The sequence below is a fragment of the Exophiala xenobiotica genome (genome assembly GCF_000835505.1).
Source record: "Exophiala xenobiotica strain CBS 118157 unplaced genomic scaffold supercont1.1, whole genome shotgun sequence".
Taxonomy (NCBI): Eukaryota; Fungi; Ascomycota; class Eurotiomycetes; order Chaetothyriales; family Herpotrichiellaceae; genus Exophiala; species Exophiala xenobiotica.
Window position 1 is genome coordinate 660,557 of NW_013562494.1, and position 23,773 is coordinate 684,329.

General features: G+C 51.2%; 9 protein-coding genes across 9 annotated transcripts; 5 read left to right on the plus strand and 4 right to left on the minus strand.

The window, feature by feature from the left end:
- Positions 1-412: 412 nt before the first annotated feature.
- PV05_00262 (uncharacterized protein) lies at positions 413-2,469 on the minus strand. Its single transcript, XM_013465139.1, has one exon. The coding sequence runs from the start codon at positions 2,257-2,259 to the stop codon at positions 451-453; it is 1,809 nt and encodes a 602-aa protein (XP_013320593.1). The 5' UTR covers positions 2,260-2,469; the 3' UTR covers positions 413-450.
- Positions 2,470-2,717: 248 nt separating this feature from the next.
- On the plus strand, positions 2,718-4,797 carry PV05_00263 (uncharacterized protein). The gene has a single exon (XM_013465140.1). The coding sequence runs from the start codon at positions 2,950-2,952 to the stop codon at positions 4,498-4,500; it is 1,551 nt and encodes a 516-aa protein (XP_013320594.1). The 5' UTR covers positions 2,718-2,949; the 3' UTR covers positions 4,501-4,797.
- PV05_00264 (uncharacterized protein) lies at positions 4,750-8,418 on the minus strand. Its single transcript, XM_013465141.1, has 2 exons — positions 7,954-8,418; positions 4,750-7,903 (listed from the first exon to the last, which is right to left on the minus strand). The coding sequence occupies exons 1-2, from the start codon at positions 8,353-8,355 to the stop codon at positions 4,982-4,984; spliced, it is 3,324 nt and encodes a 1,107-aa protein (XP_013320595.1). The 5' UTR covers positions 8,356-8,418; the 3' UTR covers positions 4,750-4,981.
- A 188-nt stretch (positions 8,419-8,606) lies between these two features.
- PV05_00265 (uncharacterized protein) lies at positions 8,607-9,844 on the plus strand. The gene is made up of 3 exons (XM_013465142.1): positions 8,607-8,814; positions 9,059-9,171; positions 9,230-9,844. Exons 1-3 carry the CDS (start codon positions 8,733-8,735, stop codon positions 9,620-9,622), a joined length of 588 nt encoding a protein of 195 aa, XP_013320596.1. The 5' UTR covers positions 8,607-8,732; the 3' UTR covers positions 9,623-9,844.
- PV05_00266 (uncharacterized protein) lies at positions 8,926-11,135 on the minus strand. The gene is made up of 3 exons (XM_013465143.1): positions 10,875-11,135; positions 10,586-10,819; positions 8,926-10,535 (listed from the first exon to the last, which is right to left on the minus strand). The coding sequence occupies exons 1-3, from the start codon at positions 10,888-10,890 to the stop codon at positions 9,808-9,810; spliced, it is 978 nt and encodes a 325-aa protein (XP_013320597.1). The 5' UTR covers positions 10,891-11,135; the 3' UTR covers positions 8,926-9,807.
- Positions 11,136-11,773: 638 nt separating this feature from the next.
- On the plus strand, positions 11,774-13,482 carry PV05_00267 (uncharacterized protein; the record flags this gene model as incomplete). Its single annotated transcript, XM_013465144.1, has 2 exons — positions 11,774-11,970; positions 12,020-13,482. The coding sequence occupies 2 exons, from the start codon at positions 11,774-11,776 to the stop codon at positions 13,428-13,430; spliced, it is 1,608 nt and encodes a 535-aa protein (XP_013320598.1). The 3' UTR covers positions 13,431-13,482.
- A 326-nt stretch (positions 13,483-13,808) lies between these two features.
- Positions 13,809-15,865, plus strand: PV05_00268 (uncharacterized protein). The gene is made up of 3 exons (XM_013465145.1): positions 13,809-14,717; positions 15,091-15,255; positions 15,448-15,865. The coding sequence occupies exons 1-3, from the start codon at positions 13,920-13,922 to the stop codon at positions 15,478-15,480; spliced, it is 996 nt and encodes a 331-aa protein (XP_013320599.1). The 5' UTR covers positions 13,809-13,919; the 3' UTR covers positions 15,481-15,865.
- On the minus strand, positions 15,637-20,335 carry PV05_00269 (uncharacterized protein). The gene is made up of 2 exons (XM_013465146.1): positions 16,669-20,335; positions 15,637-16,617 (listed from the first exon to the last, which is right to left on the minus strand). Exons 1-2 carry the CDS (start codon positions 19,828-19,830, stop codon positions 16,102-16,104), a joined length of 3,678 nt encoding a protein of 1,225 aa, XP_013320600.1. The 5' UTR covers positions 19,831-20,335; the 3' UTR covers positions 15,637-16,101.
- A 1,815-nt stretch (positions 20,336-22,150) lies between these two features.
- On the plus strand, positions 22,151-23,773 carry PV05_00270 (uncharacterized protein; the record flags this gene model as incomplete). Its single annotated transcript, XM_013465147.1, has 3 exons — positions 22,151-22,294; positions 22,353-22,848; positions 22,902-23,773. 3 exons carry the CDS (start codon positions 22,151-22,153, stop codon positions 23,663-23,665), a joined length of 1,404 nt encoding a protein of 467 aa, XP_013320601.1. The 3' UTR covers positions 23,666-23,773.

Genomic DNA, 23,773 nt, shown 5'->3' on the forward strand with positions numbered 1-23,773 from the left:
CTATCAATAGCCTGATTGCTTCATAAGAGTGTGGACGGATTATTTGAGGCTCAAGCGATGCAGACAGCTTTGGCTAGGTGGCAACATGACACACGAGTTTCAAAGATGTGGTCGAAACGGCGCGACCAGTGAGGCTCAAGCAGGCTCTGCAGCCACGCAAACTCAGCGGCTATCGATCGAATGGTCCTACGCCTGTGATGTATCACTCATGGCAGCCACATGAAACGAAACACTCTCGAAAGATAAGCGCCAGCATGCCATGCTCCGCATTGCTAATCATAGCACCTGGAGCATTCTGATAGTATGCCAATGTTAGATCCACGAGCAACGCGACTGTGCGAGAGATCATCTGAACATGGTGTTGGAAGGCGTCTTAGCGATTGAACATATACCCAAAGTTAACTGAGCATCCATTCAGACATCTTGTATGACATATGAATACATTATAGTCTACTTCTGCAGGGCCCTATTTGATATTTTCACACCCTGAGGATGCCTCACACTGGACCAGACACTTGGTGAGACCCTTACAGGCAGCTTCCTGCCTTTCAGTCTCTGATCAATTAGCCATAATCCAACCACAAACTCCTCCCTATTCAGCGCCTTCTCTCCAGGTCGTGCCACAAGGTCCCAGACTTCTTCCAGAACATCCCTAGGCAAGCGACTCCGCTCCCATATATCTCGGACTACAACGTTGACCACCAGATCACTTATGGGTGTACCATCCTTGTTGTACCCAGATATCGCGATGTCAGGATCCAGGTCGACAAGAACTCCCCTGTTGGCTGCCCAGACACCTTCATACCTTTTCCTTTCGCGTTCTGTTACCTTGTCTCGCCACCGCTTACGATCACCTTCGTGGTGCTTATTTGGATGTCGAGTCCAATGGCCTCGGCCGCGCTTGTGATGGACTTCGACGTGCTCGTCATGATCTGATAATTGACGCCGTAATGTGTGCCTCATAGGCCGGGCGGGGAGCGGCTTCAGTGGCTGGGGTGGTTGAGGCGTCTCACTCCTGAGGCCAGGAAAATGCAGATGATGACGAATACCATCTACAGGACCGACGGACTTCGATCTTCGCCGGGGTATAGGAGGTGGGGGCCTCGACTTTGGTGATGATACCCGCGAGCCTGTACGCTGTGAGGCTACAGACGAAGCCACCATGGCATCAGCAAGTGAGCTCGCAGTCATTTTAGTTCGAGCATCCAGGACAGGAGAAGCTTGACTTGAAGGACCCGTGCCTTGTGCGACCATTGCCGCTGCACTGGGTCGTACAGGAAGAGGTGCTGGAAGGATCCTGCGAGGTGGCTCATGGTTGGTCCGGGCGTCATCACTCTCAGGATCAGGTTGCGGAGGAGACAACTTCGCCTGCGGCCAATTTGACTCCGTGAACGAACGAGCCGACGGAGCAATATCACCGGGCACTTCATGCCGAACACTCCGACCAGATACGGATTGTGTTCTGTTTCTCGCCTCCAGAGCTGCAGCATTCCTAGTAGCTGTAGCCGCAGCAGCTGTGACAGACGGAGAGGGAAGCGAGGGTGTAGAGTTTTGCGATGACTGGGCTGTCAACTGAGGTATAGTACCCAGCTCGTTCCGATGCTTATCAACGAGTCCGCTCTGGACTTGTGTTGGGGCTAGCGCCATGGAAGCGAGTGCACCAGCGAGTGCATCTGGACTTTTGGAAAGTGAAGCCAGACTTTCAGTATTGCTACTTGTGCTGCTAGCCCGTGTTCTGCCCGCTGAACGAATTTCTGGTGGGCCTAGATAGTGAGTTGTCCTGCGTATTTCTGGCCTGCGGGCAGGGCTAGTCTTTGCAGAAGCAGTCGCCGATGCTGCGACAGCCGCCACAGCAGAGGTAGAGCGAGGTACATGCGGTCTGAAAGCAGGCGCGGGAGGGGATGAGGAGGAGACTTTGGCCGCAGTCACAGGTACTTTCGGACTGGTTAAGGTACGGCCGCGAGGGGCGGAAGACGATGCTTGCGATGAAGTGGCATTTTGCGAAACTGAGCGTGTTTTTCCAGACGGTGGAGAGGGCTGCCGCTTCTTGCTAGCTGCGACGGCTGCAGCAAGCAATGCTCCTGCAGCTGGATTATGTGAGGCTGCATTCAACACTTTTACTGGAGCGGGAGCAAAAGCCAAAGTTGCACCCTGCAGGGCTGGAGATGGTGCAGGAGAGATCTTCAAGGTCGAGGCATCTCGCTGAATGAATGAGGGTTTGGGCGCCACGGGAGGACGCCGCGCCTGTTTCTCAGTCATGAACCCATTGATGTGAGGCCGGGTAGAGATGCAAAGGCATCCGCTGCAGGCTCAGAAGTCGACAATTTGATGGATCAGTAAGGACTTGGTAACACCACAAACCCCCACTGTTGCCGGAAATTCAATAGAAAAGTAAACGAGTGTAACTATTTTCCGGAGTCACGGTGGGTGAGGTGGAGGTAGAATGATGCTGGATGTTGTCGCATGCACCTCGTCAGCAACGAGCAATCGAACTGTCACTCTCGATTTTGGCTACAAGTACGTGATCACATGATGTCGCGTCTTTAACAGTTCAGCTAGACCGAAAACGGTGGCAACAAATTAAGCTTAAACCCGACGGACGCGTTAACGCTGAGCACAGTGAAGGCACGTGAAACGCAGCGCCGGAAGCAGCGTCATTCACAGTCATTCCAACTTGCAACTGGCAAACCTCACTTTCCAACTCACTTGCAAACAAAGGCCGCCGTCTTCGGCAACACACCGCCTGGCTTGAGACTCACTTCAGCCGCCTCATCATGCTTATTGCATACGGGCGAGCCTATCGCCCCATTCTGGATCGGGCATTGACTGATCGCCAGACTCCTGCACTTCGCTCCCTGTGAGATCGCTTCTCCAATTTCATCACCTTGAGCCATAATCCTACAAGCTCGCTTATACGCCCTGCGAAACTGAATTTACAGCGAAGACAACATGGCTGCATCCTTATTCGCTGCACCATTCCACTTCCTGCGCAAGTTGGTGCCGGCGAGGACTTCATCTTCAGACTCCCCCGAAGCAGGCGTGCCTACGACGGGCGAAGCACAAGGTGAATTCTCGGGCTATGTTGAAGAAGGTCTCGACACTACAAGAGATGTTCAAATGTCAGGCAAGCCACTCAATGAGCCCAGCAAGGCCAACAAGAAGCGGAAAGCAGCCGATTTCGAAATTGATGAGCCAGCGGCGAAGCGACTCCTAACAAAAAGCGGGTCGAGCAGCTTCCCTCGTGTAGAAGAGGAGGATCGCGACTCCGTCGTCTTGAGTCTTGGAAGCACAAAAGTCGACGTCGACCGAGCCTTAATGCCACCTCCTCAGACTCCCGCACGGCACAAGAGCAAGATACCGCAAAACCCGTTGATTACATCGATTGCGCCACAGATCAGGCCCACAGTCCACGACGAAGAAGATGTCGTATCTCTCACGTCAACCTCAGTTGCAAGGAGAAAAACTGAGGACATAGATGAGAATGTTATGGAAGAAAGAAGAAAATATATCGCCAGTGTTCGACTGCCCCCAAATTCGGGTGTCTGGTCGCAGACCGAGAGGGACCTTTTCTTTCATCTTGCTTACCGAGGCTTCGAACCGCTTCTTCCTCAGAGTTGGATGCTGGATTTTGGAACCCTCCCAATAAGCGTCTTCGCCCACGAAAATACGACAGACCCGCCACTTGTCCACAATGTCAGAGACAAAGAATTCCGAGCAGCTCGCGCCCTCCGTCAGCTATTTGAAGCTGGTCACGACACACGAGATAGGGTGTACGTGAGTCCTGGTGTTCAGCGCGAGAAGATCCTTGAACGCTCAGTGAAGAAATATCTGTACTGGGCTCTGACAGACGTTGGCCTTCGACCGAAGTCGGACGCCAATTATATTCCTGTGCACTCCCTCATCAGAAGACGCAGAGGTCGAACTACGCTTCAGACTCTTGAAGATACTGCTAAGAAACTACAACGGCTCACGGACAGACATCATCAAGCACGAAACGTCCAGCCAAGCATTGAGATCGGTACTCTCAGCCTAGCTGGGCCCGATGAGACACGAACTATTGAGGATGACGACACATTGCCTACCCTTGTTGGCTTGGTCATCATTTCATCCGTCATTGTCGTCGTCACGTTGAGTCCGTTTACTCAGCCCGCCACACCATACTCACCTCGACTTCGCCAGACAGTCTCACCCCCAAACTCCGATCACGAAGCTCAACAGCTTGCCAGCCAAGGCACTGACATCACCGACCGATTGCGTATTATTGCGGAGTTTGACTTCAGCCAGCAGGATCAAGATGTCTGGAATGCCCTTGGCATTGCTATCGTAGCCATGCAGATCCGCAAGGAGGCTCTCAGAGCGAATGTTTCTTTCTCTTACGAAGATGCCGAGATGCTTGGATCGGAAGTCGGGTCAATAGCAGGCTCGAGAATGTCGGTTGACCTGGAGAGCATGTGTGAAGACTCGTCGAGATTGGAGCTGGACGATGATCCCGATCTTTGATCTTGGGCGGCTGGGAATTGGCGTAGGAGGTAGGGGGAGTTGATGAAGGGCCACCTTGTTGAGTTCTAGAGGAACAAGGACAAATGCTGCTGGCTAGCAGATGTTCGATTGACTTCGTTTGCAAGGAAATGGGTCCACCCAGACGAGACCGATATCGAGTTGGAAGACTGTAAGGCCGACAGAAGGACAAATTGCACACCGAGGATGGCACGGAAGAAGAATTGGATTAATGACCGAGTGATTTCGTTTGTTTAACATTAAAGCCCACAGATACCCAATACAGTAAATGCTACTTCATGAGAGTCTTGTCTTTCTTCAGACTCTAATGATCCTCAGATCTATAATGGCTCTCCTTTGATAATAGATGCAGTGACCTAGACCCTCCTACTGACCAGACCACATCCGCACGTTGATTTCTGTCAGATGAAAAGACGCAGCATACGCTGTCCACCCTCGATTTGCTCGCTCTCTCTTTCCACGCCTACCAGATCGCACCAACGTCCTCATCAAACCTGGCAAGGTCCCGTCCAGCCTCCTCGACCTCCTTCCTGGCTTTCATGCGCATGTAAAAGATCGGACAATCCCTGGAACTGCAGAGGACCTCGCTGTGCATACTCCCCTGGCACCGCTGGCACTGCGTCCACAACCTGCTAAACCGCACCTCCATCTCGCCGACCTTCTTGACGTGCTTGGTATACAATTCGCCAATGCGCGGCCGACAATTCTCACACACTGCACCTTTGCTCTCCTCCTTGCCGACGAGCGGCTTCTTGCACCCCATGCACGTCTGTGTTTTCTTCGCGAACTTCATCAGTCCGCCTAATGTCGGTGCAGCGACACTGATACTGCGCGTGTGGTCGCCGGCGAGTAGCGAATTCGCGCGCCGCTCACCGAGGATAGGCTCGAAAATTCGGCCCAGCGGGTTGGACAGCTGGTTCTCCAGGTAGTACTTCGTGTCGATAGGGATGTTGTTCTCCAACACGAAGATGGGATCCTCGGCTTTCTCGTAGTTCTTGCTTCCTGCGGCGCCTTTGACGATGACATACGCGACGCGATCTCCTAGCGCAGGAGCGGAGCCGGCATCGCGCTTCTTCATGCGCTCCGCAAGTTCGACGTGTGCTTGTTTGGCAGTGTAATCGCTCTTGCTGAGCGCTTTGGTGATGACCAGCATGCTGAGATCTACCTTGTTCTGAAGCAGGTTGGAGATGGTCTCTCTGACATAGTCTTGTGCACCTTCCAGGTCGCGATCCATCAAGATTTTCTTCAGAACTGTCTCAATGACAATTTGCACGAGTCGACAATTGTCTCGTCGAACAGTCTCGATACCCTTGGTATCCATCTTGTCAAACTTTTCTGGTTTGGTCCAATAGAGGCCAGCATACCGTTTCTTGTTGATGAGTAGATAGGGGAAGTAGACCTTTTCGAACTCCAATTTGATGGGTTTGATGAATTTCGCAGAAACATAATCAGCGGCTTCCTGTCCAAGCTCCATAGTCTTTGCTAGGTCTTTCTCCCCGAACTTCACCATCACTGAATCGGTATCACCGTAAATGACTTGTGCGTCATGCGAATAGCCATTAGCAATGGTATACTTGGATTCCACCTCATTCTTTGTTTTCTCGATCATCTGCCTACCATAGGATGTCGTGCTCGAAGCGATGGCTAAACAAGGCAGTTTTCCGACTGTAGCACCAGTCAGACCATATACCGAGTTTGCTGAAACTTTCAAAGCGAGCTGTCGACCGTTGAGCACGGCCTTCTTAAAGGGATCTGTTTCCACTGCAAGCTCCTTCTTCGCTCGCTTACGGGCCCCCAACAATTCTTCCAGAATCTGGGTAAGCAGTCCTTTTCGAACATTAGAAGTACAGAACATATCCCCGTTGGGTGTCTGGATGTAGTCCACGTCCTTCTTCAAATTGAGTTTCTCAATTGTGTTCTTGTTCAGAAGTGTCGTGTAGCACAAATTGTGGGCTTGAATGATTGACGGATACAGAGATGCAAAATCAAGCGTTGCAACAGGAACGTCGTAGTAACCGCGAGTGGGTTCAATGACCGTGGCACCTTCATACTGTTCATCTGAAGCCTCGGATTTGCGATTCGGGATGACTAGCTGCTGCTCCAATGCTTTGCGGAATAGCTGACTGATGAATTTGACCTGTTGGCCACGAGAAAGAAGATAGTTGAAAGGAACGCCTGTAACTCTGGCCATTTCGGTGTAGTTGACCAGACACATCAATTTGTCCATAAGGCGCTGCGGCAAGTAGGCATCCTTCAAGCAGTAGACAGCCAATCGTCGTCTTGAATCAGGAGTGCCGTTAAATAACTCAGTGATCATGGTGTGGTGCACATCCTCTTTTTGTTCTCCAAGAAAATGAGCACACACAGAGTTGAGAGTGTAGCTTCGTAGTTGATGATCTCTCTGGACCAGTTGCAGGAGATCCAATTGAATCCGTCCATTTGTATTTGTTGCTTTCGTATCGCGGTTACCCATCTGCTTACTGGAGAAGTTGGTGTCCTTGGCCTGAGACATGACACTCTTGAGCCGCGTCCAGTAGGGAAACTTTGGCAGCTTCAGATGCTTTGCTCTGTCAAGCAAATAGGGAAAGTCGAAGTTCGCGATGTTGTAGCCGATGATTACGTCGGGATCGACTTTCTCCAGGAAGTCTCTCCAGGCCATTAACATCTTTGATTCAGAATCGTGTTCGTAGATCTGCGTATTGACGATCAGACTGCATGTATCCAGGACGAAAACATTCCGTACGAACGGCTTCGATTCGCCGTATCTGGTGACAACATTTGCAATCTGGATGACCGGGTCCTGGTTTGGTTCCGGGAAGATACCTTTTCGACCAGCACATTCGATATCAAAGGACAATATTCGTAACGGTGCCATCTTTGACCATTCTCCATCGTGTCCATGTGAGATCATGTCTCGATAGTGGCAATATGCTTCGACTTGGCAGTTGGATTGGCGGTCATGTTGCGGCAACACATGGTATTTCTGAGGAGGAACCTCAACCCAAGACATGCCAGCGACGCCAGTGTCGATCATGAAACGCAGGACATATTGGATATTGTCAAAGGTCAATATCTTATCCTCCACCCCTTTCCACATTCCCTTGTAATTGGCATTTCCATCTTCTATCGCCGATCTTAGTCTGTTGATGAACTTTGGATCATTGACTGTGATCTTCAGGTATGGACTCTTCTGGTTGCCTTGAAAGCCATATAGGTTTTCTCGTAGCACCATCTGCACGGAATGAATCACAGGCTGGTGTTGCGCCAGTTGAGTTTCGAGGTAGGCTTTGTAGCCTTCGACATCATGACGCTGGAAGTTGACAGGCGCTGCCACGTAGATGTAGTGGAGGAAGTCAGTCACATGGAGCAGAATGGAGTGTCCGGTCTGAACACCAGTCAGCAATTGCAAGATAGAATACTCGGCAGACAACAAACCTCAGAAACACCAAACATCTTCAGTGTGACCCTGCCGCCGTGTAATGATCCTTCTTCAATCTCAATCTGCTGGAAGCGTAGGGCGTCTCTCTGGGGGTCAAAGTCATCCAGGCTCGGTCTGTCCCATTGCTGGTCTCTCTCTGCGTTATTCTCCTTTAAGCCTGTGATATCTTGGGTCATCTTCTCAAGGACTTCCGTCTCAAAATGACTCTTTGGCTGGCTAGAGCCCAGCTTCGACTTGACGCCATTCGGGCCATGTTGAGAGGAGTGAAAGGAGACATTGGGTCCATTGCCATTGAGCTTTCTCTTCTTTGCGGAAGAAGGGGACTTGACGGCATTATGTGTATTTGTGGCGTCGGTAAGCACCCTCTTCTGAGGCTTCTCAACTACACGTCCAGGCATGATGGCAGCGGCGATGAGAAGGCACAACAGAAAGTCAGATCCACGGTGTGAACAACGATGAAGATGGGCCTCTGAATGTTACCGGCACATGAATGCGCGAAAAGTCGCGTCGCGTCATCCCATTTAATCTGTCAAAAGCGGCAAGTGCGGGGCGACAGTTTCAATGTGGATTCAACCGTGAAGGAGTATCAATCACGTGCAATCTGAGGCATTCTGACCGCCCTGAGTGTTTCATGTTGCAACCCTCCAATATCTTCAGCAGAGTTGTACTTCAGTGATAACATAAGAGTCTACCAGAGTCTACACAAGCAGATCCGCAGATAAAATCATCACATCACAGCATACAAAGGGACACTCAGCTTGGTAAACAAACAAACATGTCGGACGACGTTGCAGCCGAGCAGACCCCTGGTTTCAAGGTTGGAGAGAAGAAGACGCTTGATGAATATCACAAATTAGGTGAGTTCCACTTGATCGACTCAACATTATCTACAAAGCATGGTGGAAGAGAACGCATTTGGGTTATGCATGGACATAAAACTGCCGGACTACAAATGTACACCAAGTCCCCCTCATGCAAAGAGCGGCGCGAGCGGGTAGTTTGTGATATCTTTGTCTGTCTCTAAATGATGGCTACACAGGCTATCTCACCTTGTTTCTTGTTGGGCATGTTCAAGATATCACTGACTTTTGATATATTCAGACCAAGAAGATGAGGCGTTGAACCGATGGAAGGCTTCTCTTGGCCTGGCTACCGGCGACTCAATCTCTAATCCCAATGACCCTCGCCTCTGCATCATCAAATCTCTTGCTCTGGTACGTAATATCCACGTGAAAGTGTTCCACCTTCGCTGACACCGCTGACCCTCTTCAGGAAGTTGTAGGCCGACCCGACATCACCATAGATCTGTCACAACCTGGCGCTCTTGAGAGCCTGAAGAAGAAACCGTTCACCATCAAGGAGGGTTGCGAGTACCAGATGAAGGCGAATTTCGTGGTCCAACATCAAGTTCTCTCCGGTCTTAAATACATCCAAGTCACCAAGCGTAAGGGCATTCGGGTGAGCAAGGACCAGGAAATGATCGGCAGTTATCCTCCAAACACCACCGGCAAGCCAACATACGAGAAGAAGTTCGCCAAAGAAGAGGCTCCGTCTGGTATGCTGGCTCGTGGCCATTACGACGCAGTTTCCCGGTTCGTTGACGACGACGACATGACCCATCTCGAGTTCGAATGGTCGTTTGAAATAGCCAAGGATTGGAAATGATGTGCATCTGGACGACCGCGGCGAGCTTAGGGGTGAGTAGGTCGCTCGGCATATGGAGCTCTGCAGCGCCACCTCGTACAATGCGCGGCTAGAGTCGAGAGGTCAAGGGCTCGTAAAGCGCCTCACATGCAGTGGTGCCACGAACAGGCCTGTGAGTTGGTTCCAACGATGAGATGAATCGACGATTAGAGAAAGTACTCAATTTGAGATCCTTGCCCGTCCTTTGTTTGATTTTGCTGCTGCTGCTGTTGTTGCTGTTCGTTTCGATGCACATCGTTCTCCGGCGCCGCCTCGAATATGTTGAAGTATCGATCCCCTGCATCGCTGACTTCAAGAACACTGGCCAGATTCCCGCAACGATAGCAGTAGTTGGGCGCGCTCCATACTGTGCTGAGTCGATCATCGTACAGTATCTGGTAGCCCTCCTGACACAGTTGATGGGCTCGTAGGATATGAGACATGTTATTGACCTGCAAGAATTTTTTGACCACATCCCCGCCAAATGTATACCCTGCGCCTCTTGGTGATAAAGAAAATTCGTCCCTTTCTGGATCCGGGTCTGACCAGACCAAATCCGCCATCGGTCCTTCATGTGGTATTTCCCGATATCTGTCAATGATCTTGATTTGGTCGATGGAATGGATGGAAGGAGAAAGGCCTCCATGTACGCAGAAGATTTGATTGTTGATGACCACGCTCAGGGTAAGGAAATCAAACATGTCCGTGAAGTAATGCCATACATTTGCATTGCCATATTTGCGTGCGCATTCAGTGTAGAAACCGTATGACTGAGTGACGCCTCGTGATTCATGATTACCGCGGATGAGATGAACGCGTTGGGGGTATCGTAGCTTTAAACAAACAAGTAGAGAAATCGTTTCGACGCTGAATAGGCCTCGGTCGACATAGTCGCCTATATCAAGTTAGAACGTGAGGCTTGCATCATACCAGGTTTCCCCTTACCGAGAAAGAGATAATTTGTATCCGGACAAAAGCCTCCAATCTTGAAGATTTCCAGCATGTCAAAGAACTGACCGTGTATGTCTCCAACTACCGTCACCGGCGCAGATATGTGAACAACATTGCTCTCTTTCATGAGCATCTCTTTTGCTTTGGCGCATATTGCTTCAATCAATGACTCGGCCAGCAGGTTTTTCTTGTACAGTTGGGCGATACACTCGTCAAGATCGATACTCGCTATACAGAAAGACTGTCAGTATGTATAGGTATGTCCGGTGCTGGAGAATCATACCAGGTAGACCCGGCATTGCTGAAGAGTGTGGACTTTCGCCGAAATCGCTAAGCGCACCGCCTCGCCTCCGTGGTCAGGAAGTGTTGCCTTTGTACGTGGGCGGGTTTGGCACGATCTCTCATGATGTTGGGCTTGCAAGGCACCCAGAAGAAGAAGACATGAAGACAGCAAAAAGCATGTCAGCTTGGGAGAGTTGTTGACCTGTATCTCATTGCATAGATGGCGAGCAAGTGGAAATGATCGAGGCTCGTGCTCTTTTGGCGCAGGGAATGCAGAAAGTGACGACGGTATTCGTGGTTGTTCGCCTCGCTTTCTTAAAAGGGCATCGGTCAAGCTCTCCCCAATCGATCCCTCTCCGTCCTCTTCTTGTATTTTACTCCTGATGGTCTAACATCACTGGTCTTTCAAGAAGTCCGCTGTTGTGCTCAGAAATATCGTGAAAGCTCAATCTCTTCTCCATGGATATATCGATGCGTCCAGATCTCCGGCGGCGGGCTGCAACATTTGGTACAGTGAAAATCTGTTGCTCCTCTGCTGCAAGCGCCCGTAGAGGTCCCAGTTGAAGAGATACTTCTCGCGGGCATGAACAAAGAAAAGCTTCACACCGCTTCACTGTCTACATGAAGCTTGAGAATCAGATTCATTGCCTAGCTATATGACACTCCCTGCCTACTTCAGCTCGTAGTCTTTTGCTGAATCTCCTTCTCCCATCCAGACCCTTCTGCCGCGCCCTCCTTTTTCACTGACTTCTTGCTCGTTCTCTTCTTTATTTTCACCCCCTCAAGTTCTCTTTCTCACTTCATCGTCTTTCTCACGCTTCTAAGACGAGCGAGTTTAACCTGGCTTGGAAGACTTCCTCTCTCTCCTTTGAATGTACCTTGTACATCGATAACCCCGAGATGGAGGGCTATTCTCAAGTGGGCTCAGATTCCCAGCCGCCGCACCGTTCGCCTGGACACCACTACCCTTCTTTTCCAAGTCTCACTGCTCCAAGTTACTCTCAACCACCACTCGGAGATGGACGGCCCTTTTACGGAGGTAGTGAGGTAACAGGCAGTCGCCACAGGCAGCAGGACGACCACTCCGCTCAACGCTAGTAAGTGAGCCCATAGTGAGCACTCTGAGTGAAAATTGAATGGATGCAGCTCGTCAGGCGAAACATGGTCTATGACCGAGGGTTACCCAGATGCCTACCCGGTTACAGAGCGCAAACACCAGGAGACCTATTATCAAGAACCATACACCACACGTACGTCCCCAGTCCAGATTCGTGGCGATAGTATGCTTCCAACATGTGACCCGTGTACCGCGAAGACTGAACATATCCAAGGACCACATCAAGCTTCGAGCTACGGCACTCAGGATGTTGGGAGAAATGCACAAGCTGCTTACTATGATCATCCACGAGGATCGAGAGGCACGCTCCCCACGAGCAAACCTGTACAGAACCAATCAATTTCCATGCTTCCACCTCGAAAACATGTCAGCCAGGCCCAATCGGACCAGTTGGACCAGGTATCGGGTCAAACTCACGATCTCAAAGAGAGATGTCAGCGGGATTATGATTACCAACACCGTCAACCTCCCTCCAACCACGAGAGCAGTGACTGCTGGGCCGAGCCCTCGCCCGAAGCCCTTGACCTGGAATTCGACCTCTGGGCACTGGACTATCTCGACGAGGTGTCATGTCTCCCCGTACAACAGAGAGTTCAGGCTTTGGCAGCGACTATGGCACTACAGGATATCCAAGACCGGAGACAGGCTGTCATCGTATCCCAATTCTTTCATGACCTCGACGACAAAGACTTTCTCTTGAACGTTAGCCAAACTGCGGATTGGCAGACCATGCAAAATGACCCAATCTTCGCACCTATCGCTGTTGATGCAGAAGTCACTACCTTCGAAGACCTGCAGAGGCGAGTACGACGATGTTATTTCAGCAACGACTATGCTGACGATTACGACAATTCACAGAGTCTCTGTGTAAACGAAACCGAGCAAACATTCCAACCATTGGAGAACCGAGCATTATCAGTTGAGCAAGAAGAACGCCTCGCTGCCCTTGGTGTCACCGGTCCACCAAAGCCAGCGCGACCTTTCCTTCCCGAGGACGCGACTCCAAGTCAGCATATCGCACCAAGCTTGCAATCTGACACCTTCCCACAACCACACGCCAAATATCTGATTCGAGGCCGTGCTATGCACCAGGAGTCCCAGTCCACAGAGTATAGTGAATGGTCCAGTCAGGCCTCCAGCCACCGAGCTGATCGTGGCCATGAGTTGCAGCACCAAAACCATGACCAGCCCAAGAGAAAGTCCCGGCGCAAACGCAGAGCAGAGCGTAACGCCCCGCGTGGACATGCTTCTTCTCACTATCAAGCCCAGTCAAATAACCGAGTCAACAGTCGGAATGACAATTCTTCGGGCCAGCTAAGGTCAAGAGGCGAGCAGCCATGGAAGGACAACAAGCAAGGCCAGAAGCGTGCTTACGAGGATCCACCGCGGAATGTTCGAGCTGAAGAACACATGGCTGGGAAGCGCCGAAAGTGGGATTGATATACGCCATGTACGGGACCCTGACAGCAAACTTGAGAGCTGTCGAGACTCGTGGCAGATGGAGAATGGACGAATTCGCGTTGACTGAACGCCGATTGTACGCGCAAACCGAGAGCAAGGAGTCTCACACTTCTAGTCCATCACACCCAAGAAAGATGTATTGAGAGTGTCGTTTCTGTACAAGTCAAGATACCTATGGTAACCACCAGGTAATCTATCACCATATCAACCCACCTGGACGGTACTGAGTACTTCATCCACCTAGCCATCCACATCCAATGAAATGCTGGCGGTTATGTCGCCGTTGATGCCGCTGATCGGAGATACCCCGAGAATTGGAGTTCTGTCTCGGTGCATCATCATTCCACAAGAATCTTTTGAATCGATTGTCCTCAGCATTTACCTCGTATGACTTAGTATCCTCTCACGCCTTGTTGTACCTACTTATCTCATATTCGCTCACGGCTCAATTACAGCTTCCTCCTGTACATGCCTGCCCGCTCCACAACCTTCTCTACCCTCCGCGTCCCGAGCAGACTATTTACTCTTCTCCCTACCGCTTCTCGCCCTCTCCCTTCCCCGCACCTGGACTTCTACCAGCTACTCATCCCACGACGACGAGCAACTGTCCGAGCATTCTCGCAAACCCTCCACAAAATGTCCTCCCTTTCCGCCATGTCCAAACGCCTCGAAGGCAAGACCGTCCTCGTCACGGGCGCCAGCTCGGGCATCGGCAAATCGGTCGCGCAAGAGTTCGCACGCACATCCCCCAACAACCTCAAGATCATAATCACCGCGCGGCGCATCGACACCCTGAAAAAGGTGGCTGCCGAGATAACCCAGGAAGTCGGACAGGGCGTCAAGGTCCTCCCCGTGCAACTGGACATCAGCAAGCCCGAGGAGATCGCGTCCTTCGTACCGAACTTACCCGACGAGTTCAAGGACATTGACATCCTAGTGAACAACGCGGGTCTCGTCAAGGGTGTGGACAAGGCTCCCGACATCAAGGCCCAGGATATCGATGTCATGTTTGCCACGAATGTCACGGGCCTGATCCACATGACGCAGGCCGTGCTTCCGATTTTCAAGAACAAGAATGGCGGTGCCGACGGCGGACGCGGCGATGTCATTATGATCGGCAGCATCGCTGGACGCGAGGGCTATCCTGGCGGGAGTATTTATTGTGCAACAAAGGCTGCTGTCAGGACGTTCACGGACGCGCTGAGAAGGGAGTTGATCGCCACGAGGATCAGGGTCATTGAAATTGACCCGGGCCAGGTCGAGACGGTGAGTACTAGTTACACCGCTGCATTGCTTTCCTTTTCCGTTCTTTTCCCCCGACGCCTGCAGATGGAGAATCATCCTATAGTCATTTTCAGAAGGTTGTCCGCTGCCTCAGACTGTCTGTTCCTTGCGCTGAGCACAATGACCTCTACTGGCAAGAGAGGCCTGGTTTGCCGCCACTGACCCAACAGCACCCGTGTGTCTCACCGGCCTATCTATTGCACAAGCACAAGCACAAGCCCATCCAGCCCTGGCAAACTCCCTATCTATCCCGCTCCCAGCGCATTGTAGCACCGAGAAAGAGGAAAGGAAAAGAGAGAAACCTGGGAGGGTAAAGCACCACATTTACTGACAATTTCGATTTTTTTGTGGGCAGGAATTCTCAGTCGTCCGCTTCTACGGCGACAAAGCCAAAGCCGACGCCGTGTACAAGGGTGTCGAGCCGCTCACACCTGACGACATCGCCGAGGTCGTAGTATTCGCTGCTGGGCGGAGAGAAAACGTCGTATTGGCGGATTCCTTGATCTTTCCAAATCATCAGGTGAGCCCCCTTGGATCCTTTTTTTGTCTGTCATCGTCGCCCCATTCCATCATGGCTGTGGATGTGTCCTGTGGCCTGTGGCCTGTGATCGACCTCTTACAGTACCCATATCCTGGTGGACATGTCGCCTCACCTTGTACCCTTCTTGGTTGCGGCTTGAATGTTGTGGCTGACCGAAAATCCCCTCTCCAGGCAGCGGCGACGGTTATGCATAGAAAATCATGAGCTTGAGACGCATTGGATGAGCATGGTAGGCCGCAGGATTCTCGAAATCACTGTACATATACGGCTGTCCCGACATAGAGCGGCAGTTGTGTATGATATCCCGAATGATAGATCGCGCCGGAAGAATCAAGAACAAACAGTGAATACTTGGGCATCTGTGACATGTGCAACAAATATACGGATACTGGTCTATAGGAAGAACAGCTATCGAACCAGCAAAAGTCCACCTATATCCAGCCAAGCCTTCAAATTCTTTCGCTTGGCCATTGGCACATAGGCCCCTACCAGTTTTGGAGCGCCGTCTTGCAATTCATATTCACAGCATGAAAATCGTAAATTATGCATGACCTCGTGGCATTGAGCAGCAAACTGACATCTTCAAATGAACGCCGTGCAACAGCTTCATCAAGGCCGAAACATCCAGTCGACCAGTTGTCTGATATTCCAGCGCCAGCAGAGTCGAAAGAAAGACGAAGAACTCTGGTCAACAATGTACATCAAGTATACGCCCGATGTGGGCTGATCATCGAAACGGGGTATCCTTTGAGTTCCGCACTTGATTCGCATGCTTTGTCGCCGTCCTCCTCGAGGAAGAAGCATTTGTAATTGTATTATACGGTCTCACAAGAATCCCGATTCCGATAGTAGTCGAGCAATCTTTTCCTCTTCTCGCTCGCGAGGCTCCACTTTCAAGCTCTGAGGATACATTTCTTGGACGTCTCCAGCATTTCTCATATTTTCGGCAATCCATTCCTGCAGATCTGGCACCGGGTTCAGATTGTACGGGACGTTCTGATACTGCTGAATCAGTCGAATCACCTCAGCAGTTTTTGTACGTTTGGAGAAATTGATCAACTCTGAGTTCTTTGCAAGGGATGGAATACCGTCCTCAATAAAGATCAAGTCGGTCATGTATACACCCATGAAAGGTATACAGGGTGGAGTTGCCGCTGCCAATGTCTCTCGATATTGGGAAAAGTTTTTCGCTGTTGAAATCAATTGACGCATCGATTCGAGCATTGCCGATGTTTTGGGGTTGACTCCGTGCCATGTCCGACTGAGTCGCAGGATAGGCGCTGTACCAAAGGCAGAGATAATGGCTGTCACGGCCGAGAAGTTGTTCAATGCACGACATTTCTGTGCAAGTCAGTACGAGTCATATCAGTACATCGAGCTTTCAGCACTTACGTCTGCAATAGCGACAAAATGCTTCACAACAACAACTCTCTTCTTTACCTCAGCTTGGCCCAGGATCATCTCCGCCGTCCAGTTGGTGAGCTGATTGGAATGCAATATGGCTGCTTGCACATTCAAGAATGGTGGCATATCATTGGCTTTCTTTTCCCACGTTTTGGCCAAACACTCCGAAGGTTTGATTTTCGCATAAAGCCTGGATTCCATGATTGTCAATTGTCGAGCAAATTCGGTGGGATCAATGTCAAGGAATTTGATCTTCTTCATGTTTTTGGGCAAGATTGGTGCCGGGGCAGAATTCGTTATTGTAAGGACCAGCTTTTTCGAAGATGTATCCTGGCCCTTGAGGCGTTGGTCGATCAGGGTTACCAAGACCTTTGCTAGGGGGACTTTGGTGCTCGCATTTTTGGCAAATGCCATCATACGCTCCAGCAATTCTCTGCTCTTTTCATTGTCACTTTCCATCCAGTATATTTCTAGCCACTGTTTGAGGATATTGACCACTCGAAATCGTGCAACCTTCTGTTTGTGCTCTTCCCAGATCAAAAATTCGTCTCTGTTCAAGCCAGCCGGTGGCTGTAGGTTAAAGCGTTTCACCAACAGCTCAAACAATTCTGCAGCTGTCGTAAATGATCTGTGGGTGAGCAAGAAGGTGGTTGTAAAGGTAGTATCAGGCCGATCGTGTCGAGTGAGCTGCTCAACCAGTCCTGTCAGGGAACCGCTTTTGACTTGAGGTGGATTAGCCTTGGTGTCATAGATCACCTCGTCAGCATGATCGAGTTCCAAATACCACGGCACGTCTTCTGAATTAAAGCTCGGCTCGATGTTTGCAGTTTTTAGTTGAGCCAGGTTTGGCGGTATCTGGCCAAAAAATTGTCTCGCCTTGTCCTTGGTCGGAGGACGACGGTTCTTGTCCATTTGAGGAGGTTCTTGACCCAGGGTGTAGGATTTTGACTGACCAACATCAGCCAATGCAGGTCGTAGGTTAGCAGCGTGATTTGAGTCGGATCTGAGATGATGGTTTAGGTAGGTTTCGCCTCCATCAGTATTTCTGTGGTCTCGCTTATTCGTGGCAGTGGGAGCACTTAGACTGGTCGCCGGCAGTAAGAGCTGCAACGCATAACCCAAGTTGGATACGTGAGCTTCGAGTTGCTTGCATGCACCCCGTACGTTGTTCAAACGAGTGTCGAGCGACTCGCCTCGGATTTCTGCCCATTCGTCTGCAAGTGGTGCAGTGACAGCTTGACAGTTCACCACCAACTCACCAACCGAATCATACACTCTTTGTTTTTGCGATCCAAAATCCACCAGCGACGGCTTCTGGAATACATTTCCTAGCGCAGAAAGGTCGATCGATTCAATGAGATGGCTCCATGGTCGAAAGTAGTCAATGACAATGCCGGCCCCCTGGCATACATCGTCTCCGATCGCAGACTGCCGTGCAGGAGTGACAATCTTCTCCGTCAACACAAGGCCCTCCTCCAAACTTCGAATTGCGGCTGCTAGATTCTTCTTGCAATCATCGATGCGCTGCAGGAGATTGGCATCTAGTAGCGTGGAAGGACGTGAGCTCAACTCGTCGCCGGAATCCATGAATGAAGTTTCCTCGAGGTTGGTCTGACTGTCGATGTTGTTATCTCTCCAGCTACCTCCAACTTTACTACCCATGATGAAGCCGGGAATCAGTCGGGGTATCTCTTCACCTCGCTGCTGTTTCGCCACGTCGGCATAGCCGTAGACACCGTTCATGACGCCTTCAGCTTCCTGGAGACATTTCGTCAGGGCATCGGGGCCCGGCCAGTCGGCGGCTGCGATATGAGAGGAAAGAACAAGCTTCGAGAACTTGGACATCATTTCTCTGAAGTGAGGGTATAAGGCTTTGTTGGTGGAGATGATAGAAGGGTTTCCGGAGTGGTTGTCAGTTGTGCCTGATCCTGCGGCAAGCAGCATGCGCAAATGATCTGAGATGTCTTCAGCTCTCCGAACATACTCAGCGCGGGCGTGGGTACGGATGGCATGTCGGTAAGCCTCAATTGCCGCTCGCATGTTCTCGACCAAGGTGTTCCACGTTACAGGTGCCGTTCCTGTGTCATCCAAGAAATATTTAGGCATTGGTGATTTAGAAAGCTTCTGGTGCGGCGGCACAGTGAATGAGGTGGCCGTCGTCCCTAGTGGAGGCAATGCCATGGATGTCCCGAAAGTACTTGTCAGAGGATTTGCAAATTGATTACCCGCTTGCCTGGCTGCGCTTACATCGATCGAGTCCATGGAAGTTGAAGTTGAGATGCTAGCCGAAGTCATGGATCCCTTCTTGCGCGAAGAACGGAAAGATTGTTCACCGTCCGCCTCAGATGCCGACCCATCATAATCCTCCTCATTCTGCCCATACCGCCCAGCCATCATCTCGGGCGGTGGCCTTGTTTGATCGGGTACATGGAAATTGTTGCGATCCCTCGGTCCAGTCTCATCGGAACTCGTTGGCGTCTCTAACGGCAATTCCATGGTACTAACGCCCGTCAACGTGTTGAAATAGAACAGTCGGCCATCCGGTGTCGCCTGAGGAACCCAAAATGCCGCCTCCTCTTGAGTCTGAGCGTTCCCACCCTCTATTGGTAAGTCGGAGTCTTCGTCCTGGGTGTGAACATCTGAATCCTCCTCTTCATCATCATAATCCTCCTCGGTCCCTGACCCTGTTTCACTCTCACCCTGGCCAGCCAGTTCACCCAGCTCATTAGAATCCGATATCTCAACGGTATAATTGCTGGGGAACCAGCCCCGAACATCGTTGATCACACCATCCCACCATCCACTTTCGAGTTGTGTCAAGACTTGGATTATATCTCCTGCCCGGAAACTCAGGCTGGTGTGGTCGTCTGCATCATAATTATACAGCGCTCGAACATACGTGGGCGCAGGAGGTGGAGGCAGATCAGGACTGGCAACATAGCCGTTCATAGCAGCCGCTTGGGCAGCACGACGGCGCGGCGAAAGGCCGCTCATGCCCGACTGATGAACAGTGGACGTTCCTGAGCGAGGGGCAGACTGAGCAGACGTGCTGGGTTCTGTGTAATGGAAAGCCGCGGCAAAAGTCGACCCGGTCTTGATGGATTGCGCTTGAAGAGTCGAATCTTGTGCTACTCTGCGCGACATTGACATTTCACCACTTTTCGACGACTAGAGACGGATTGCAGGACTTGATCGAGCCGTTCGGAGCGCAGCCAGAGGGCAGGGTCTGCATGTTCGATTGTTGCGTGATCTAACCATGTACAGGCGGATTGGAGAGGCTATCGGCGGACTAGCGAGGACTTGGTTGAGCAGAGAGTCATCTGGAGGCAGCGTGGAGGGAAGCAGAAGGAAGTCTTTTTGTCAGTTGCAGTTGGCAGGTGTCGCAGGTGGAGAAGGGGTAGGCGCCCGATTGGAGGTTTTACGAGGGACAGAGGTCGATCGGAGTGGCTCGACAGGCGGTTATTTGCAAAGAGAGGGTTTGGTCTTGATGGCACGGTATAGCGAGAGAAGATGCCGTTGTGAAGGTTATCTAAGGTAGGTTTGATTAGGATGTCAGCATCTACACGCACACAAAAAAGGGAGAAATTGTGGCATGCGAAAAGTTGAAATACGACAGACAAGGACGAGGTCAGTACGGAGTTGGGCAAGGGCAAGGTGACAGAGATGTGGAGGAAGAATAACGCAAGCCCAATCCTGCAGGTGTCCCAGATAGTACAAGCCTACTGGCCCTTCGTGCTCGGCCTCCTTGTTCCCTGACCCTCGTCGACATCCACGCCTATTCTTTACTAACGAGCCCACAGACGCCCACTAACCTAGGTACTCGTACTTGCTGCGGCGTGCAAGCAACTCTGATCTCTACCCGAAAAGTTGCTGACACGGGATGTCCAACCGTCTGCTTCGGCAGCCCTCTGCCCAGTAACGCACAACCATTGGCACGTTCTCTTCTAGCAAACACCCACGCGAACGCGCTCAGACTCACAAAGTGCGGGAGCACAAAAAGTCACGAAGACGCATTCGAGGTTCGGAGTGCCCATGTCCTTTTTCAGTGGTTGCAGGTCGCAGCCCCATATCTCATGGTTTCGCGTACGGAGTACCACATCCACGGAAAAGGTACAAGTCTCTACTCGGGTGCTAAGCAGGAAAGCTAAGTTGCCCAGTATACCCCGTTTTAAAGGAGACTGTTCCTCGCGTACGGAGACGTGCACCAAATGTAGTTGCCGCGCTAAAGTTGAATGACGAGGACGTCAAAAGACCATTTATTTTCTTTTCCGTTGCTCCGGAGAACGGTCCCCGGAGATATCGGAGCTCGTTCCTTCGTCTCTAACTCTTGTTTATTCTTTATCACTAAGTTACTTAAAGTAGATTATCTTTAGTTAAGACTTTAGTTAAGACTACCTAAAGTAAGAAAAAATTTATCGTTAAGCTATAATTCGAAGAACGGTCCCCAGAGATATCGAAGCTCGTTTCTCCGCCCCTAACTCTCGCCTATTCTTTATCACTAAGTCGCCTAAAGTAGATTATCTTTAGTTAAGACTTTAGTTAAGGCTGCCTAGAGCAAGAAAAAATCCATCGTCAAGCTGTGATCCTGCGTCATTCAACTTTAGCGCGGCAACTACATTTGGTGCACTGCTCCGTACCTGGTCTGACTCGCCCGTTCGTTTCAAGCCTCGCCGGTCATCGTCCTGGAGGTGGCTGTGACCGGGAGCACGGGGAGGTTTGGAGTTCTGCACTTTGACAAGGAGGTCTCCAGGTACGGCCCAAGGAGCAGCATACGAAGAAGCGTGTGAGAACTTGTGTCTCTTTACTTTGAGAATCTTCTGGTTCGCTGCACTAGCGGAAGCTGTCGTGTCCGGCTGGGAAAGAGCTCTGTCTCGCCTCGATCAGCGTGGTCTTGATGCGGAGTTACCCCAGATCATGGACACACGGCAGAGCCCATCTTGTGCCCTCGGTGCAAACTTCGTATTTCAGCTTAGCTCCAGGTTGACTTTCAGATCGTGAGAATGGAAGTCGTGAAAAGAGCGGCGGTCGTGTGCTTTTGCTCGGCATGACATGTGATGTTATCGGTAACTTGGGTGTCTGCGTTCATGCCTACGGCGTGGCTCTTACAAGCTGTTGTCGAACGCTGACTGTGTCTCGTCCCGTACAATACCCCTCCTTCGCGAGACAGAGTCCACATCCCTTCGGTCGTGGTAGCGATGAATATGTTGAGGCATCATGAGTAGTGCAGAGAGCACCGATAACACTCTTTTTTCGAGATATCGACGACAGATACAAACAGGAGACTGGAACAAGCTGACCCTGCTGTATCCGGCTCATTTGATAAGCGCATTGATGAACATGCCACCTGCCTAAAAGGCGAGATCAACAATTTATGCAAGTCACCGATAGCGCGTTGCCGTCGCCAGCAAGCCTTGGCTATCGTCGGCACTTGAACCTGGTGTGATACCGATAGCCCAACGCCTCACACGCAATGCCGCCCGTTGAACTTCACGTCGGCATAGTTGGTGCCGGTCTCGGTGGTCTGGCGGCGGCAATAGCATTGAAGCGAGGAGGAGCGAAAGTCACAATCCTCGAGGCTGCCACTGAGCTTGGAGAGATAGGGGCAGGTATCCAGGTCTGCCTCGAGCATGAACCTCAGCAATCTGCTTTTGTGACTGACATCAGGAGCACAGATCTTCCCGAATGTGTCGAGATATCTCCTACGCTGGGGCGTCGACGAGATCATTGGCGACAACCTTGTCGAGGTCGACGAAGTGCGCACCTGGGGCTTGAATGGCGAGGTGGTGACCCGGGTTGACTCGAAGCGAGTTAAGAGGATATGCGGCTTTCCTCACTACATCGCGCGACGAGATCATTTCCATGCCGGCCTCACAGAATCCGCCCGGCGCCATGGCGTCGACATCATCGTCGGCGCTCGTGTAAACAGCCTCGAGTATTCTCCCGACTCTGTCACCGTGACCACGACAAAGGCGGGTTCCTACAGCTTCAATCTCCTTGTCGGAGCCGACGGGATCAGAAGTTTTGTTCGTCAACAACTCTTCCCAGAGGTCACCCCTCTTGCGCCATCCAAAGTCGCAGCATACCGTGGTGTACTCACTCGAGAGGAAATCCTAACCAAAACACCCGAAGCAAAATCGGTCCTTACCAACACAATGGACATGTGGACAGGTCTGCAATCCCTGGTCGCCGCCAACCGAGACTACCTTCGCTGACACTCCCAGGACCGAATGGTTACATCATGACCTACCCCTTATCAGGCGGCAAGGAACTCAACGTCGTGACCTCGTTCTGCAAGGACTACTACGTCGAGAAGATGGAAGAAGTCGACATTGATGAGTTCCGTGCTTACTATAAAGACTACAGCCCGGCCATCCAGTCAATCATCAAATTAGTCAACTACACCCAAAGGTGGCCGTTGCTGGTCATGCCACCCATGGAAACCTGGTCGAACGAACATAAGAACGTCGTCCTGCTCGGCGACGCTTGTCATTGTATGCAGAACCACACTGGCCAGGGTGCGGGGACCGCGCAAGAAGACGGGGTCTTTCTCGGACGCGTCGTGAGCGAGGTCGTTCGCGGCGTGATCACCATCCCGGAAGCCGTAGGCTTGTACGAGAAGAAGCGCATGCCGCGCGCCTGGACCAAGCAGCAAATCTCGCTCGTCTCGGGAGAATTGAACATGTGCTCTGACCCGGAGAACCTTGCGAAGAGGGATCAAGCTTCTAGCCCAGAGGCGGTACTGCCAGAAGACGGTTCGAGATTTCCAGGTCTCTTACCGAACTATCGGTCGTGGCAGGTGTTTGATTCGCCGGATAGCGTGCCGGGGATATTCTACTACGATGCAGAAGGGGACGCAGATAATGCTGTTTGTGAGTATTTGCAGGAAAGGGATCGGGAAAACGGAGAAGTTGATAGCTTGACCATGGTGAGTAAGAGCTTGAGTCGGAAGTGGTGGAGTGCTGTTGACTACAACGGGATTGACTGACGAAGGGTTTCTGCGGATGGGTAAAGAATCTTGCTGACTAAATGGATGACTTGGGATGCCACTCACCCACCACTCAGCTGAGTAACAGCGAAGACCTACCGAACAAGC